Here is a 15,974-nt window from a genome sequence, read left to right as displayed (position 1 = left end):
AACAATTGGAGGAAACACTTGAACAGAATAGCTGATGCTTAATGGATTCTCAATAACCACCATTATCAAAATAATTAGGAGAGTGGCCATGATTCAAGTTTGACAAAAATGGCCCTAACTTACACTTACTGTGTTGATTCCCCCAACAGTTTGCAATCTGTCTTGTATTTTTCATTTTACCATGTGTTATACAAAACTATATTCAGATCAGCCAGGATGTGTTGTTAGATCTTCCCCTTGTGCTTCAAGTTCCTGCTGCAGGTTCATCTAATGGCCTGTGAGATACATGTGCAGTGAGCACAGTTCCTACTTTAACACATTCCGAAATCTCATAAATAACTAGTATTTTCTCTTCTGTCTTTCCTTGTCCATTTCCAATAAAATATTAGTGGGGCTGCAAAGGCAACAGGCAGAGTCATTGATGATAAAATAAAATTCAGTGGTATACAAGCAGATAGATATAGCTAACTCCTCCCACTTTCAATTGGTGGTGTGAGCTGTGATTGACAATGCTGCCTCTTCCAGATACTCTCTCTCTCTCTCTCTCTTTTTTAAGCCAACTACTTGTGATGCGTCTTATGTCAAGGCTCGTGGAATGAATGAGGCCAGTAGCCTTGGGTTAATAGAAAATAATTTGAATACACAAACAAAGAAATGCTCAGGGAATATACTCTCTTAAGAACATTAAAGTATATAATACATTACTTTTAATTACCGTATAATCACAATGGTGCATATTAGATCCCCAGAAATGATTGCTCTTCTAACAGGAGGTTTGTACCTTTTGACTAACATCTCCCCATTTCCCCCTGGTATCACCTTTCTTCATTCTACTCTCTGTTTTTACAAGTTTAGTTTCTTTTTGATTCCACATATAAGTGATGTCTTTCTGTGTCTGACTTATTTCACTTAGCATAATACTCTCAACGTCCATTCACGTTGTCACAAGTGGCAGGATTTCCTTCTTTATCATGGCCGAATAATATTCCATTGTTTATATATACACCACATTCTTTATCATTTATCTATTGATAGACACTTAGGTTTTTTCCATATGTTGGGTATTGTGAATAATGCTGCACTACATGCTGGAGCACATGTCTCTTTGACATCCTGTTTTAATTTCTTTTACATATATACCAAGAAGGTGAATCACTGGGCCACATGGTAGTTCTACTTTTAATTTTTTGAGAAACCTCCCTACTGGTTTCCATAGTGGTTCCATTGATTTATGTTCCCACCAACAACATGTGCACAATGGTTCCCTTTCCCCACATCTTTGCTCGCACCTATTCTCTCTTACCTTCTTGATGACAGTCATTGTCATTGTTTTGAACTTGTATTTCCCTGATGATTGGTGATGTTGAACCTCTTTCCATGTACCTATTGGTCTTTTGTATATCTTCTTGGAAAAAAGTTTCACCTCCTCTGCCCATTTTTGAAATCAGGTTGTTTGGCTTTTGTTACAGAGTTGTACACATTTTGGTTATTAACTTTTTATCAGATACATAGTTTGCAAATATTTTCACCCATTAGGTAGGCTGCCTTTTCATGATGTTACCTGTTTCTTTTGTTGTGCAGAAAGTTTTTGGCTTGATGTAGTCTCAGTTCTTGATTTTTTTTTTGTTGTCAGTTGGGGAATCTGCATGTGATGCTTTCTTATTGGCACATGGGAGGACTTCTTGGTGAAATTCACAATGCAGTCACACAATGTCCGTTAATGCCCTCTCCTGATCTCTTCCCTCTTTCCAGTCAGGAAGATTTTTATTTAGTACTCTGGATGCAATAAGAGAAATGAGTCTCTTTGGCAGCATCCTGCACAGCTACAGAAGCTTAGCACTTACCACCTGGTCTTTGCCTTTGTGGGAGAACTCAAGAGGTAAGATGGTCTTGCTTATCCCCAGAATTTACTGCTCTGGAAAGGGGTGGTACAGACAAAGTCAAGCTATTTCTCTTACTCCTATTCATTTAAACTCTTTAAAAAAATCAAGAGGAGTACTGGAACTTTTCCTCTGGAAATTTGAACTTCTCTTGTCTGTGGGTAATTGTCACAGTCAGTGTTTTCCAGGAACTAGCAGACCAAGGTCAACAGGGGCTGGAGGTGGTTCACAGGCTCTTATGGAACCAGTACTGAAGTCTATCTGCCTATTACCAAAGCACCGGTGGGTGAGACCCATCCTATGCCCCTTAGCATATGGCGTAGCATCCCACAATTCCTACAGAGACATGTTTGTTCACGGGTTCTAATGAGAGCCATCATCTGTCACCATGGAGCTGATGTCACTCCACAAATCAATAAATTATTTAAGTTGTTTAATTATTTATGTCAATATACGACTCAAAGTAAGGTTTTTAAACATTTGTTCTATTCAGATTTTATTCTGTAAAACATTTGGTCTTATTGTGAATGCTCTTTTGAGTTTAGCTAAGAAGTTCAACAGTAGAAAGACATATTAACAAAATGTAGAGATGTTATCAATGCATATTTTATTATAGTATAGCAGTGTGGTAAAACAATGTAATTATGAAAATAAGAAACTTTTTCTACTTGGAATGGATGTGGCTTAAACATATTTACGATTATAGTCAGGCAATTCTTTTTCTAGTCTATTTTCTTTGTATACATATTAGCTGAATTAGGAAATTTTTGAGACAAGGCAGATATTTACAGATGTGAACACATACTTTTCATTTCCCACTTGAAGAAATAATGTCTTGGGGTGACTTGGTAATCAGTGAGCAAGTAGTGGTATAAGTAATTGGCCCTTTCTGATCAATGCAAACTCCTTCATAAAGCAGTCTTTGCCCTGAGTCCCCATTCAGCCTGGCAGATATTTCCTCATCTGTGAAGCATGGTCTAATGCCTCCCTTTACTCAATCCTGATTTTTGCCCCTTCTCTTTCACACATTTAAATTCTTTGCATACTGATTCCATCTTAACATCTGCTTCCAGAGAACACAACCTCTAAATTTTTAAAAAAGATTTTATTTGTTAAGGTTTAGAGAGGGGAAAGGAGGAAGAAAGAGAGAGAGAGAAACATCCTTGTGTGAGAGATACATGATTGGTTGCCTCTCGCATGCCCCCAGCTGGAGCCCTGGCCCACAGCCCAGGCTTGTGTTCTGACTGGGAATCCAATCAGTGACCTTTCAGTTCACATGCGGGCACTCAGTCCACTGAGCCACACCAGCCAGGGTTAAATTTTTACGTGTATTTTGTTTAAAGTAATTTAGACATCTTTAATCAAAATATTGAAAAATTGGAATACCAAAAAATCTAGCTTTTATGTTTTCAGCACATGGAAATTATTTGCTAATCCAAAGCTTGCAAACAGAGCTGTACATGGAAAACAAGCTGTATAGATTGCTTTATTTCTAGAGAAAATTTTATATTTGAAAATATCTTCTGTTTAAAACTGTTTCACTAACCAACCAATATACTAAAATAATTTTTCAATTAATGTACCAATATTTTATATATGAAGTACATATACATACTTACTAAATATATATGAATAATTATGAAATACATATACCATTTGAAATATTAATATATATTATATAATTGTATTTATTTTTGTAGCCCTGTTAATTCTCAAAAGTGTCTAATTATTACTTTTAAATGTTTTAATTGAAATGAAATTTAATGTGTTTTAAGAAATTAGAAAACTAACAAAGTATATTTAGAGAAAATTAGAGATTGTTAATAAAGTTGAAGATGATTAATGTTATTGAAAAAACGTGTAGTAGAAATATAAATGCATACATATTTGCCAAAGAAAAAGATTATTGCACATCTTGAGTTGTTAGAGAAATACAAATATTGTTCAATAGCATAAATTCCACCAACACATACACCATTCTATGATTATATAAGTATAAACACAATATGAGACAAGGTTTGAAAAGGGTTCCCACCATTGCCAAGAGTCTGGGTGAACTACTGGAATTTTGATTGTGCATTGTTAAACATCCTGCAATAAGCAGAACTTCCTAATCTGGTGTTTTCCTGACTCGAATGCAGGTAATGCATCTTTTCAGAGACATTGTTAGCTGTTAATACTAGTCGCCTGAAGGGCTCGTATGATTTGTTCATGTCTGGGTGTAAACAGATGAAGAAGAAATGAAAAGAAACAAAAGAATAATTTAAAACACAACATGCATTCATGTTAAACGCATACTGATATATATGTATATATATTACTATACATAAATAAATTAATTAAAACACATTCAAATAATTCATGAGAATTGAGAAAGTTGAGGCAGCAAAAGCATGCAGCTCTTAAAATGTTTTTCTTTTAAAACAAATATGCCTATTGGCTGAGAAAGAGTAGCTATTAGTCGGGAGACTATTAATAGGGAAAAAATGGAAAAATATAGCAGGTGCAGCAAGGTCTCTGAAAAGACAAGAAGATATGAAATTTACCTTTTAGGAGTTATAATTAAATTTTGACAGAGAGGGTTTTTTTTTTTTGAAGGGGAATGGAAAAAATTGGTAGAATATATAGAGAAGACTTTTAGTCAAATGATAAAAAATGAGGGTCAGTCATGTTTCATTGTCTTTGATTAATCAAAATGCAGTAATATTTATAAAGAAAACATGCAGAAAAGAAATAGAGATACCATATTTTGCCTTGTATAATGTGCACTTTTTGCCCAAATTTTTTAGAAAAAAATAAGGGTGCACATTATACATAGGTAGTGTACTAATTCCATATCTATATAACTGTTTCTAATTCTTTTGTTTATGCTTATGCATTAAAAGTGTAACTCTAGCCCTGGCTGGTGTAGCTCAGTGGATTGAGCATGAGCTGCAAACCAGAAGGTCGCCTGTTCCATTCCCAGTCAGGGCACATGCCTGGGTTGTAGTCCAGGTCCCCAGTAGGGGGTGCATGAGAGGCAACCACACATGGATGTTTCTCTCCCTCTCTCTTTCCCTTCCCTTGCCTAAAAATAAATAAATAAAATCTTTAAAAAAAAGTGTAGCTATAGAAAGCAATAATGATATCTATATGCAAAAGAATACCCTGGAATATAAGTGGTTTTACATATAAATAACAAAATTGAATTAAAACAAAAGATTTTTTTCCTGAAAGTTTGGGCCAAAAACATGGGTGTGCATTATACGTAGCAAAATATGGTACTAAAGAACCTGACAAATGGATGTGGGAGCTGAATAGAAGAGTAAAATAACAGTATTCCAAGTGGTATTTGATGATCAGCTGAGACAGGAGATGGTGGGCACCAATTTGAACAACCCCATGGTTGTCTCCATCAGTGCTCAGCAGGGTACTGAGGTTACTGAGTATCACAAGCCATGCACTCTATGAGCTCTGTCTGATTATGAAACCCAAGGCCATTCTACAATATCGTGCTTTATTCCAGCCACACATTCAAAGTTTATTTAGTCATTACTTACAAATGTGTTCTCTTTCTCATTCCTTTGATCAACTTCTTTTCGGACAAAGTTTCCCCACAACTTTTTCTCGGATTTGACGGGTCTTCACACAGTATACAATGGGGTTCATCAGTGGGGGCACTAGTAGGAAAACATCAGCCATGAGGATGTGGATCAGAGGAGACACATCTCTGGCAAAACGGTGGAGCATTGCTGCACTCAGCATGGGTACATAGAAGATGAGCACAGCACAGACATGAGAAATGCAGGTGTTGAGGGCTTTCAGCTGCTCTCTGGGGGTTGCAATGCCCAGGACTGTCTTTAAGATCATTATGTAGGAAAAAGTAATAAAAAACAAATCCAGAATGGTGGAGAGTGCAGCAAAGAGTCCATAGACAACATTGACTGTGTTGTCAGAGCATGAGAGCTTCATGACATCCTGGTGCAGACAGTAGGAGTGTGAGAGCAGGTTTTGATGACAGTATATCAGCCGTTGCAAGAGAAAGGGCAGTGGAAGAATCAAAAGAACATTTTTAGAAGTCAGTAAGACCCCTGTTTTGATGACTCGAGAGCTGGTTAAGATTATGCTGTATCTCAGAGGATTGTGGATGGCCACATACCGGTCAAATGCCATTACAGAGAGCACAGAAGCTTCAGTGACTGTGAATAAATGGATAAAGAACTCTTGCGCAAAGCAGGCAGCTGCATGAATTTCATGTACACTGAATAGGAATAGCCCCAAAGTGGTGGGTAAGGAAGAAAGGGACAACCCTAGGTCCGAGATGGAGAGCATGGAAAGGAAATAGTACATGGGTTCATGGAGGCTTGGCTCTGTCTTGATAAGAAAGAGAATGGTAAAGTTTCCCAGGAGAGAAAGAAGGTACACAGATGAGAAAGGAATGGATATCCAGATGTGACTCTTCTCCAGTCCAGGGATCCCAGTAAGGAGGAATCTAAGAACTTCAATGTTTGTGTCATTAAGAGGAGACATGGCACCTGAAAAGACACCTAACCAGGTGCTTACCGCAAGGCAGTGGGCGATTTCCTAAATGAAGTCTGGCAGAAGATGTTCCTTTCTGGTACGATGTAGGTCATAGAGGCTAAGATGACAATCTGAGATTTCTGAAGGTAGTCTCTGTTTCTATCATCAGTTCAGGCTGTCAGAAAAATCAAACACAGAGACAAATGAGAAGAATCTGATTTGCTTCTTCATTCAGGAATTTGTTTTAATTTTGTAAAACGTGTCAATCAATTGCTACTGCACATTTAACAATCCCCCCAAAATCCTTTGACCACATGCAACTACCCATGGCTGAATCTCATAACATCAGGTCACCAATTGTGTGGTTCTCTTATTTCAGTTTTAGGAAAACAAATCTTAAAGGGAAAAGCAATGTTGTATAAATTGGGGAGGGAGGTAGGCTTCATAAATTATTTCAAACCTGTTTATCTCTAATAGGATAACACTTGAAGTAATGACAGGACTAAAAGTTCATAAAAATACAGTGTTGGAATTAAAAGGGACCTTAAACACATAGTCTTACTCTCTTGCTCATACAGAATCACTCTAAATCAGTATGTCACCATCAGCTAACATATCGTACCTTATTCCTAGTTTTGGTACATTAACTAGTACTCAAAGCTTTCTACTTCATGGTTGAACGCTCAGATTATTTTCCTCCCTTGAATTGAGTTGATAAGTTTCTAAAATTTTCCATCTTCTTTTCTCTGCAAGTACAGAATCTAGTCTCATTTATACAAAATTGCTTCTTTTTTAAACATATTTTCATTATTATTACTTAATTAATGTCTGTCTTCTCCCATTACTAGACTATAAAGGTAGGGGATTGCGGTTATCGTTTGCAACTGCATTTCCAGTGCCTAGGATAGTAATTGGAACAGAGCTGTAACTTCATAATTGTTTATTTCACTGAATATAATATCTGAAGTTGAAGACAGTAATACTTCCCTCCATTAGCTATCTCTTTTCAGACTAAACTTCCTATATTCCATGAAATAAGTGTGTGTGTTTTTGTTGTTTGTTTTGCTTTAAATTCTTCATTTGGTGCTTCTCTAACAATCAAAAAAATTGGTGCTTCTTAACATATGAAAACAATTCCTTGATTATTGGTTCAAAAGACTGTCTATCTTTTCCAGTCATTATGTTATAGGTTCTTTTTACCATTTTCTTCAGGATCTAGAAATTACAGAATCACTATTCAATCATCCACATAATCTCTCTCATTTTTAATTACTTGTCAGGGTTGACTCTTAAACTTTTCCAAGAATATTCAGAGTATGAAGAAACTTGGCATTTAGGAAAGTATAATCTCTTAGTGTTTCTATATCAACTGTCTGCTGTTATGTTGGATTTTGCTCTTCTTCCTAACCTCTAAATGAGTGAATATTCAAAGTACTGTCCAAAGACCTGGTTTTCTTGGGGACCTGTAACTTATTAAGTATAAGTGTTTGGAACTGAAGCAAAAGTCCAGGCTACAAAAAAGGACATGATATCCATCATCTTATGAATGTGCCTACCTTCTGGAACTTTTTATCTGAGCCATAGAACTTGCTTTTCTGTGCTAGATATGGCTAAAATCATCTCATGTCAATAGACTGTGGCCATTTGTGTTCTGGCCTCTGTCTTTCCATTGAATTGAGAACTGTGTTGTTTTTTAGAAGTAGTCATTATTGTGATTTAATTTAAATGTAGAGGATAAGCACTGTACATTTAATTATTTTATTATATAGTTATTATTAATTTAACTTTATTATAGTAACATGACACCCTGTACATAATTTATATAAATTTTCTCATTTTTGTTTTTTGGCTATTACTTTATCCATTTTATAATAAGAAAACAAGTCTTAGAGAGGTATAGTAACTTGTCCAAGGTCATGTATCTGCCTTCCAGGAGACATGAAGAAGAATAATCATGTAATATTTGAGATATATATCCTTACATATATAATACAGGCTGAGCATTTCTAAAACATCCTTAGACACAGAGTTCCACCAACATGTACATTCCATCCCTCCTTGGCAGTGCTGTTATTTTCTCAAGTCTCCATGGGGATCTTCTGAGTTGCTTTTGTTTCAACATCTAGCCCATCTCTTCAGGATGCAAAAAGGTAGAAAATGCAATGCAAATTTTGTCAGATATTATGAAAGAGTAGAATTACATCTTACCTCCTTTGTGATTTTTTTTTTACCAAAATGACACTTCTCCTTAAAGTCAATAATGATAGAAAAAATATTAGAAGCAGGGAAGAACCCCTTAGACTCCTCATTTCTGCTTTATAAGCACTGTTTTATAAAGCCCAGAGAGCCCTTTGGGATGACAACAAGCAAGAGCTATTTGGACAATAACACCACACTTTGTGGAATATCTTTCATGGGGTTGACTCAAGGGAAATTGATCTAGCACTGAGCTCATAATGCAGTCTCAGACTGAAGAAATTGAATTTGATAAGATCTTAGAGGCCATCTTCAAATTCAACAGCTCTTCATCAATTTTTGCTCTTGGCTCATTTCTCAGTACATCCTGGGACAAGTTTGCTAGGCATTTTAGAACCCCAAGTTCAGAAAGAGAACAAGCCATCAATACTGTATATTAATATTCTTATAACTTGAAATTATGTACCTCTATTTATATGTTTATAAATGGTCATGTGCGTTCCTTTTTTAGAAGCGTGTGTTCAAGTCTTGTCCATTTTCTATTGACTTATCTGTCTTTCCCAAATTGATTTGCAAAAATTTTGTTTTGTTTTTATAAATATAGGGTAAGCCATTTGTTACTTATACACAGCATATATGTTCTTCCACCCTTATGCTTATTTTTTTTAGTCTTTTAATTCTGTTTATTCAATCAATGAAGTCAGCCATGTTAGGTTAGTTAGATTTATACTATATTTACTTTGAAAGCAGGAGATTCTCTTTGGAACAAATATGAGCAAACCATAGGCCAGCAATCCTAGGTAGCCAGCCTGTCTTTAAAATATATTATATCTAATTTATTTAATATAATATTCCTACAATCTAGTTAGAAAGAGACAAATTCACTATGGATTCTCACTTTTTTTCTATAATTTTTGTAAGCCTTCTAACTGCCATTAATACACAATCATGCATAAGTTCTCATACATTTGGTAATAATGAAGTGCTTGAGTGAAATGTTTCTTAATATAAAGAAACATCACCTTAATATTTTGTCAAAATAAATACGATTCAATATTTTTTGAGTGGGTCACAAATTACTATATTGTTTATGATGTTCCTGGGTGATGCCTATGTTGGTGGTCCAAGGAGATATGCTAATTAGTTATCAGTCTTCTTCTACATGGTTTTGGTAGATGGAAGAAAATCTGTCAGTCATGTTGGATTTGCTTGAGAGTGATTGATTAGTTTTGTCTAGAAAAAAGGAAAACATAAAGATAGTAATCAAGTCTTTTTTTAAACTTAAAAATATAACCCATTTGTTAGTTTCCTGCCAAGACGAGAAAAATTACTGATATAAATTATCTACAATTATGTTGATTAAAGGGCATTTCTGTTGTGTTAAAATGACTATACAGTTTGTCTTATACTTAAAAAATTTATTACTATTTTTAAATTATGCCACATTTATTTCTCCTCTTATTTATTTATACTTATTTATTCTGCATTCTCTTCAGGTATTCTTGTATGTTTGCTCTATCTCCCAAGTTATCATTTTCTCTCTCATCTTAGTGCAATGACTGTGGCATGAATCAGAATATCAGCGATGCTTCAGTTGGATGGGCTCTGTCCTGAAAACTGAAAGGTCTCAGGTTTGGTTCTAGTCAGGGCATGTACCTATGTTGCAGTTTTGGCCGTATGAAAAGCAACCAATTGATGTTTCTGTCTCACACTGATGCTTTTCTCCCTTCCCCTCTCTCCAAGGAAAAAAAAATGTGACAATGTAAGATTATCTTGGTCTTTTTTTGAATTTTCTGGAGATGTTTTCACATTTTTTCTAGGACTTTTAGGTTTAGTGTTTGTTTTGAGGGAGTGGTTTAACTTTCACTTTCTAATATTAAAGGAATTATCTTCTGCTCCTTGGTTTATAAGAATCTTTTGAAATTGTGCATAACTATTATACTGTATTTAACTATTTTTTATTTTTGTTGCAATCACATATTTTTAGTTTATTCTTGTTGTAAAGAATTTAAATGTGTGTTTTTAAAAATTCTGATGTATTTTAAGAATGGCAATGATCTTGAACAACAAAAGGAGAAATCTTTCAGGCCTATGAGCTTCAGAAACACAAACTGAGAAAACCCATGCACAAACACATACACGGGCACACACACGCACAAATATGTTAGACATGTTTAATATGTGGTCTGTATGAGATTTCAAATTATTGAGAAACAACAATTCATTAAATTTAATTCACTGGGTTAATTATATTCAGTTAATTGTAATGTATTAAAAAGTATTTTTCACATTGTATTAATTACTTTTTTATAAACATGTAGTAATGTGATTGTTTATTTAACAAATGGCTTTTGAATAAACTCATGACACAATTAAATACACATGCTTTTTATGAACACTCTAATAGACACTTATAATGAGAATTTCTGTAGTTTCAGGGATCAACAATTTATCAAGCATCATGAGAAGACAAAAAGGAAATCGTAGGAAACCATCTCTAACTGAAAATTGAGGATCTCAGGAAATAAATCTGATTAAGAAATGGTCATGCAGAAATAAAAATAGAGTGTGTGTGAGAGGAGGAAATTGATAGGAAAGGGAGGAAGAGAAATTGATAGAAAAGGCCAAGAAACTACTTTCTAAATGTGTGCAAGAAATGGAGGCATTTGTCTCGGAGTTTCTTGCCATTGATTGACCTCAAGATTTATAGTACCCTTGTATTTCTGAAGATGTCCTGGGATGTAAAAGATAAGCATTAACTCTCAGTTTCCTGTCTTTGTGGAGTTCATTAAGCCAATCTCTCAGAACCTCAATCTCTCCAACTAAAAAAAATAAGAAAAATGCTTTATAAAAAATGGGTTATTTTGAAAATCAAAAGAGAAATATGCCTAGAAATTCCTAGAAGCATATGTTGTATATATTACAGGTTAAAAAAAAATGCTTATACCTATAAAAATTTTTCATTAATTGTTAAATACTGTCTAGTTATAGGCTAATTATTGCTCTTTAAGCATTTGACCCTGCTGGAAGTCGCTTCTTTATTTACTTGAGGACAGTAGTGTAGGAGAGGTGACTTGGTGTGGCATGTGAAGATGACTTAGGTCAATGAATGAACATAATAAAAAATTTTAAAAAATTGTACTGTGATATATAAGGTTTATAGGTCATGTTAAGAAGGGAAGTTGGTATATATTTTTAAAATGCTACTACAAAAATGTTCTTTTCTTTTTGTTTCTGCCTATTGTATACTTAAGCTATAGATAATTTTTGAATAAAAAGCCTACGGTAGGTATAAATGCAAGAGTTAACTGCTCCTGTTTGCTGATGTCCTTTTCATGTCCCAGGAAGGTGGCCTCTCTCAGTCCAGCATCTTCTCCTGTTTCTTGCCTTCCTTTTTCTTCTTCTTAGATTCGGTTTGAGGCTTGGGCTTGGTCACTTTGCCACAGGGCTTGGAGATGGTGATCATCTTCGGGCAGTTTGCTTTGGGCAGGGCTCGCTTCAGACTTCCGGTTCTGGTCTTCAAGGCTGTGTTCAAGCCTGCAACTGGTATTTGCACTTGGCTCCAAACTGCTTTTTCCTGTTGCAGGGGATCTTACATCTCTGGGTCCTCATGGTTTGTTTGCAACTCAGCTCCGGTGCGGGTGCCCTCCCGGGTGCCCAGCCCGCAGTCTCCACTGGTGGGCACACACATGCTCCACTGCCATTCACCACAGTCCGACTTCTTCACTTTTTTTCCTGGTTTCTCTTTCTTCCCTGCTTCAGCGGTGCCTACAGCTGCCAAAATGAAAATGCACTTTTAGTCAGCAAAATAGGGTGGGAGGTGCAGAGCATGAACTAGTTCAATGGTGACTTTTTTAAAGAAAAGCATTAAAACATGAGATTCTTTCACTTTGGCAGAAACATTTGTTTTCTCGTTGAAACTATTTTTCCATCTGAGGAAAAAAAAGAGACTAGGAAAATAAATCAAGGTAATGATGAGAAAAAAAAAAGAAGGGAAGTTGGATTATTTGTCACCCTTCAAACCCAAGACAATAAATTCTTCCCTAAAACCACACGATTTTTTTTCTACTTAAAAAATCTTTGCATATCCGTGACATGCCTACCTTTGAAATACAAAACTTAAGAAAGTTATATTCCATCTAGATGAAGTGCTACTGAACTCTTCAACATTCAGTTCCCAATTCCCCAAACATAGCCTCATTTTTACCCTCAAGTGTTAACAATTATATATTGGAGATCTACTCTGCATTACAAACAACCTGGATTAGGCCAAAAGGAAATAGGTATGTTCTCTCCCTACACTGATAACATATTCTATTAAGGAAGTAGAAAGAAAAGAAACAAACAATTATATCTGTAATTATAATTATAATAATGAGTAAAAGAAAGAAGAAAGGATAAAAAAGCAATTAAATGAATCTTTTAAAAAGCAGGGTCAAAATTAGAACTAAGGGATTAGGTAATCTATAATGAAATTCAATTGAAATTTAAAAGAAGTGATAGAAAGGAGTTATATAAAATAGAAGAAAAGAACATTCTAAGAAAAGGGATCAAATATGTAAAATTTGTAAATGTAACAAATTTTCAGAAGGCCAATATAGGTGTAGTTTGATTATGTGATATTGTTGGAGAGGTAGGGCAAGGTCATCTATAGCTTTACAGTATATACTTTATTGTTATAATTTTATTCCCAAAGAAATAAGAATTGATATTTAAAAGAGACATCATTTTCATCATTAACATTGTCTTTTAAAAAGATCACTCTCACTTGTGTAGATAATCACAAAGCAGCAGGAATAGACACTTAGAAATCAAAGAGGTTATTTCAATATTTCACTAAAGAAATGCTGGTGACTATGAGGATGATTAAAATAGAGATAGAGAAAAGACAAAATAAAGATATACTTTGTGTCTAGAATCAAAAGAACTTAGTATAAATAGACTGAATATGGGGATAAGGAATCCATTTTTGTCAGAAGGATAAACACTACAATTTGTCTGTTTTGAATAGCATTTGTTGCTTTTATCAGAGATAATATCATAAGGCATTTATTTTACTTTCTGTTAAGTGAAATAGAGACCCCAGGAAATACATTCCATGTGTCTGGTTTTATGCCCATTATCAGTAACTAACTCAAATGAAATAAATCTGATGATATCAACAAAAAAATATTCATCATTATTTGTGTCAAATACCAGAATTTCCTAAACTTATCTTAATTTCTTACCCAAAATATTCCCCCAATGTGGTTTTTACTCTATATGACTGTTATATCTGTTTCTGGCATAGTTTTGCTACAACTCTTACTCTAATCTGCCTAGTTTTTACACAGTACACAGTTGGGTTCATCAGTGGAGGCACAAGTAAGAGAACATTTGCCATGAGAACTTGGAAGAGAGGAGAGACATGCCGGGCAAAGCGGTGCACAATGGCAAGACTGATGATGGGCACATAGAAGATGACCACTGCACAGATGTGTGAAACACAGGTATCGAGGGCCTTGAGCTGCTCCTTCTGGGATGCAATTCCCAGCACAGTCTTGAGGATCAGGAAGTAAGAGACAGCAATGAGCATAAAGTCTACCATAAGGCAGAGTGCTCCAAAAAAGCCATAGATAACATCAATTTGGTTGTCAGAGCAGGCCAACTTCATCACATCTTGGTGGAGACAGTAAGAATGGGATAATTGGCTTTTCTGGCAATATTTCAACTTTCTCAAAGTGAGGGGGAAGGGAAGAACCAGGAGGAAGCTCTTAAAGGACAATACTATTCCTATTTTGACAACTCTGACAGTAGTAAGAATGGAGCTATATCTCAGGGGGTTGTGGATGGCTAGGAAGCGGTCAAACGACATGATCAGGAGCACTGAGAATTCCAGGGCTGTGAATCCATGGATGAAGAATTCCTGGGCAAAGCAGGCATTGGCAGAAATTCCGGGAGCATTGAACAAGAAGATCCTCAACATGGTGGGCAATGATGATAAGGACAAACCCAGGTCAGACAGGGCCAACATGGACAGGAAGTAGTACATGGGCTCATGCAAGGAGGGCTCTGTCTTGATGACAAAAAGGATGGTACAGTTTCCCAGAAGAGCAAGAACGTACACGCTGCAGATGGGGATGGAGATCCAGATGTGGGCATATTCCAGCCCTGGCATCCCCACCAAAAAGAAGGTGCTGACTTCCACATGTGATGTGTTGATAACCGTCATGATGCACTGAGGGCCCTGCAATGAAAGTGAGATTCCTTAGTAAAATATGAGTATCTGTAAATTTGTAGAAAAAAGCAGTTGTTGGAAGTTCTGGTTTATTTCCAGCTTCTTTTGACCCAGCATTTATGTAACTATCAATTAGTGAGAAGTGGATGTTAGTTTAGACCAGAATCTACTTATATCATAGATTAGAAAAATTATTTTGCCATGTGTTTCGTATAGAGAAATAAGAAATGTTTTTCATTCAGATAAATATTTGATTTTCTTTTCTCTGTAAAATATTATTAAACCTAGACAATAAATCTACAATCCTCTACTACTTGTTTTCATATCTGAAATAAGATGTTGGGTAGAATGTGTGCTTACTAGAATAGCACTGCATACAAGCAAAGAATCTCAGAACTCAATTATTTCCTACCTCTTGCAACTCTCACAGAAGTGTGGTCTTCTCAAAATCAAAGCACACTTAGCTCTGTCCCCTGTGTTCTGGAAATTGTTGATTATTTAAATATTCTTTTAAAAATTCCCACTATTTTCAAACCACTTATCTATTTGTAAGGGCAGTCAGTGCAGGGATCACTGAAAGAGTATGTCTCATTTTCTCCTGACCAGGAATTTGTGACCAGTTGTGTTGTGTTGACAGGAAAATAATAACCTGAAATGGTCAATGTTGCAATTTAGAAAAATTTGAATGCTGCTGAGGACTGAGTCCCTAAAAGGTAAATAGTCCTTTTACATAGTTTCCAAAGGGAACAATTTTCTTAAAGATGACTTTTGGAGGCATTAAATTGTTTGTGGTTAATGCCAAAAAAGAGAAGTAAAATAAAAGTCAAATAGATAAATATTTCTGAGTACTCACCAGGTAGTGGGTATTTTGTAGAGCACTTTTGAGACTGGCTGAAGGATTCCAGGACCACATCTGAGAAGTGATTGGATTTGTGTGCCACTGAAGGCTCCTACTGATATATGAGCGTTTGCACCTTTTTGGTCCTGCAATCACCTGCTACAGGGACACTAGACTCTCTGGGGATTGCAGACGGGCTGGATCTGTTCTTAGAATTAAAAAAAGCAGGTGCTGATACAGCAAATCCACAGAGATAGTTAATACTAAAGACAAGGTCTAGATACTTATTGCATACAAGTATTGCATACAATAAGTATCTAGACCTTGAATTAGGGACTGTTTT

At 35.6% G+C, this 15,974-nt stretch overlaps 2 protein-coding genes across 2 annotated transcripts; both read right to left on the bottom strand.

Annotated features, from left to right (window-relative positions):
* Window positions 1–3,650: 3,650 nt before the first annotated feature.
* Window positions 3,651–8,627, bottom strand: LOC112316080 (olfactory receptor 51A4). Its single transcript, XM_024572790.3, has 2 exons — window positions 8,589–8,627; window positions 3,651–6,555 (listed from the first exon to the last, which is right to left on the bottom strand). Exon 2 carries the CDS (start codon window positions 6,387–6,389, stop codon window positions 5,448–5,450), a length of 942 nt encoding a protein of 313 aa, XP_024428558.1. The 5' UTR covers window positions 6,390–6,555; window positions 8,589–8,627; the 3' UTR covers window positions 3,651–5,447.
* Window positions 8,628–10,887: 2,260 nt separating this feature from the next.
* Window positions 10,888–15,712, bottom strand: LOC112316024 (olfactory receptor 51A4). Its single transcript, XM_053924649.2, has 3 exons — window positions 15,647–15,712; window positions 13,805–14,802; window positions 10,888–12,350 (listed from the first exon to the last, which is right to left on the bottom strand). Exons 1-2 carry the CDS (start codon window positions 15,704–15,706, stop codon window positions 13,846–13,848), a joined length of 1,017 nt encoding a protein of 338 aa, XP_053780624.1. The 5' UTR covers window positions 15,707–15,712; the 3' UTR covers window positions 10,888–12,350; window positions 13,805–13,845.
* Between the last annotated feature and the right edge of the window lie 262 nt (window positions 15,713–15,974).

Source organism: Desmodus rotundus, chromosome 5 (assembly GCF_022682495.2).
Source record: "Desmodus rotundus isolate HL8 chromosome 5, HLdesRot8A.1, whole genome shotgun sequence".
NCBI classification, from domain to species: domain Eukaryota; kingdom Metazoa; phylum Chordata; class Mammalia; order Chiroptera; family Phyllostomidae; genus Desmodus; species Desmodus rotundus.
This window is presented reverse-complemented; position numbering and strand designations above follow the sequence as displayed.

What these genes read in the sequence shown, in the direction of transcription:
- LOC112316024 (XM_053924649.2), bottom strand. Translation starts at nt 15,706, where the DNA reads ATGTGGTCCTGGAATCCTTCAGCCAGTCTCAAAAGTGCTCTACAAAAT. An exon ending in TACAAAATACCCACTACCTG is followed by an intron (nt 14,803 to 15,646) that starts GTGAGTACTCAG and finishes CTTTCATTGCAG; the next exon opens with GGCCCTCAGTGCATCATGAC.
- LOC112316080 (XM_024572790.3), bottom strand. Translation starts at nt 6,389, where the DNA reads ATGTCTCCTCTTAATGACACAAACATTGAAGTTCTTAGATTCCTCCTT.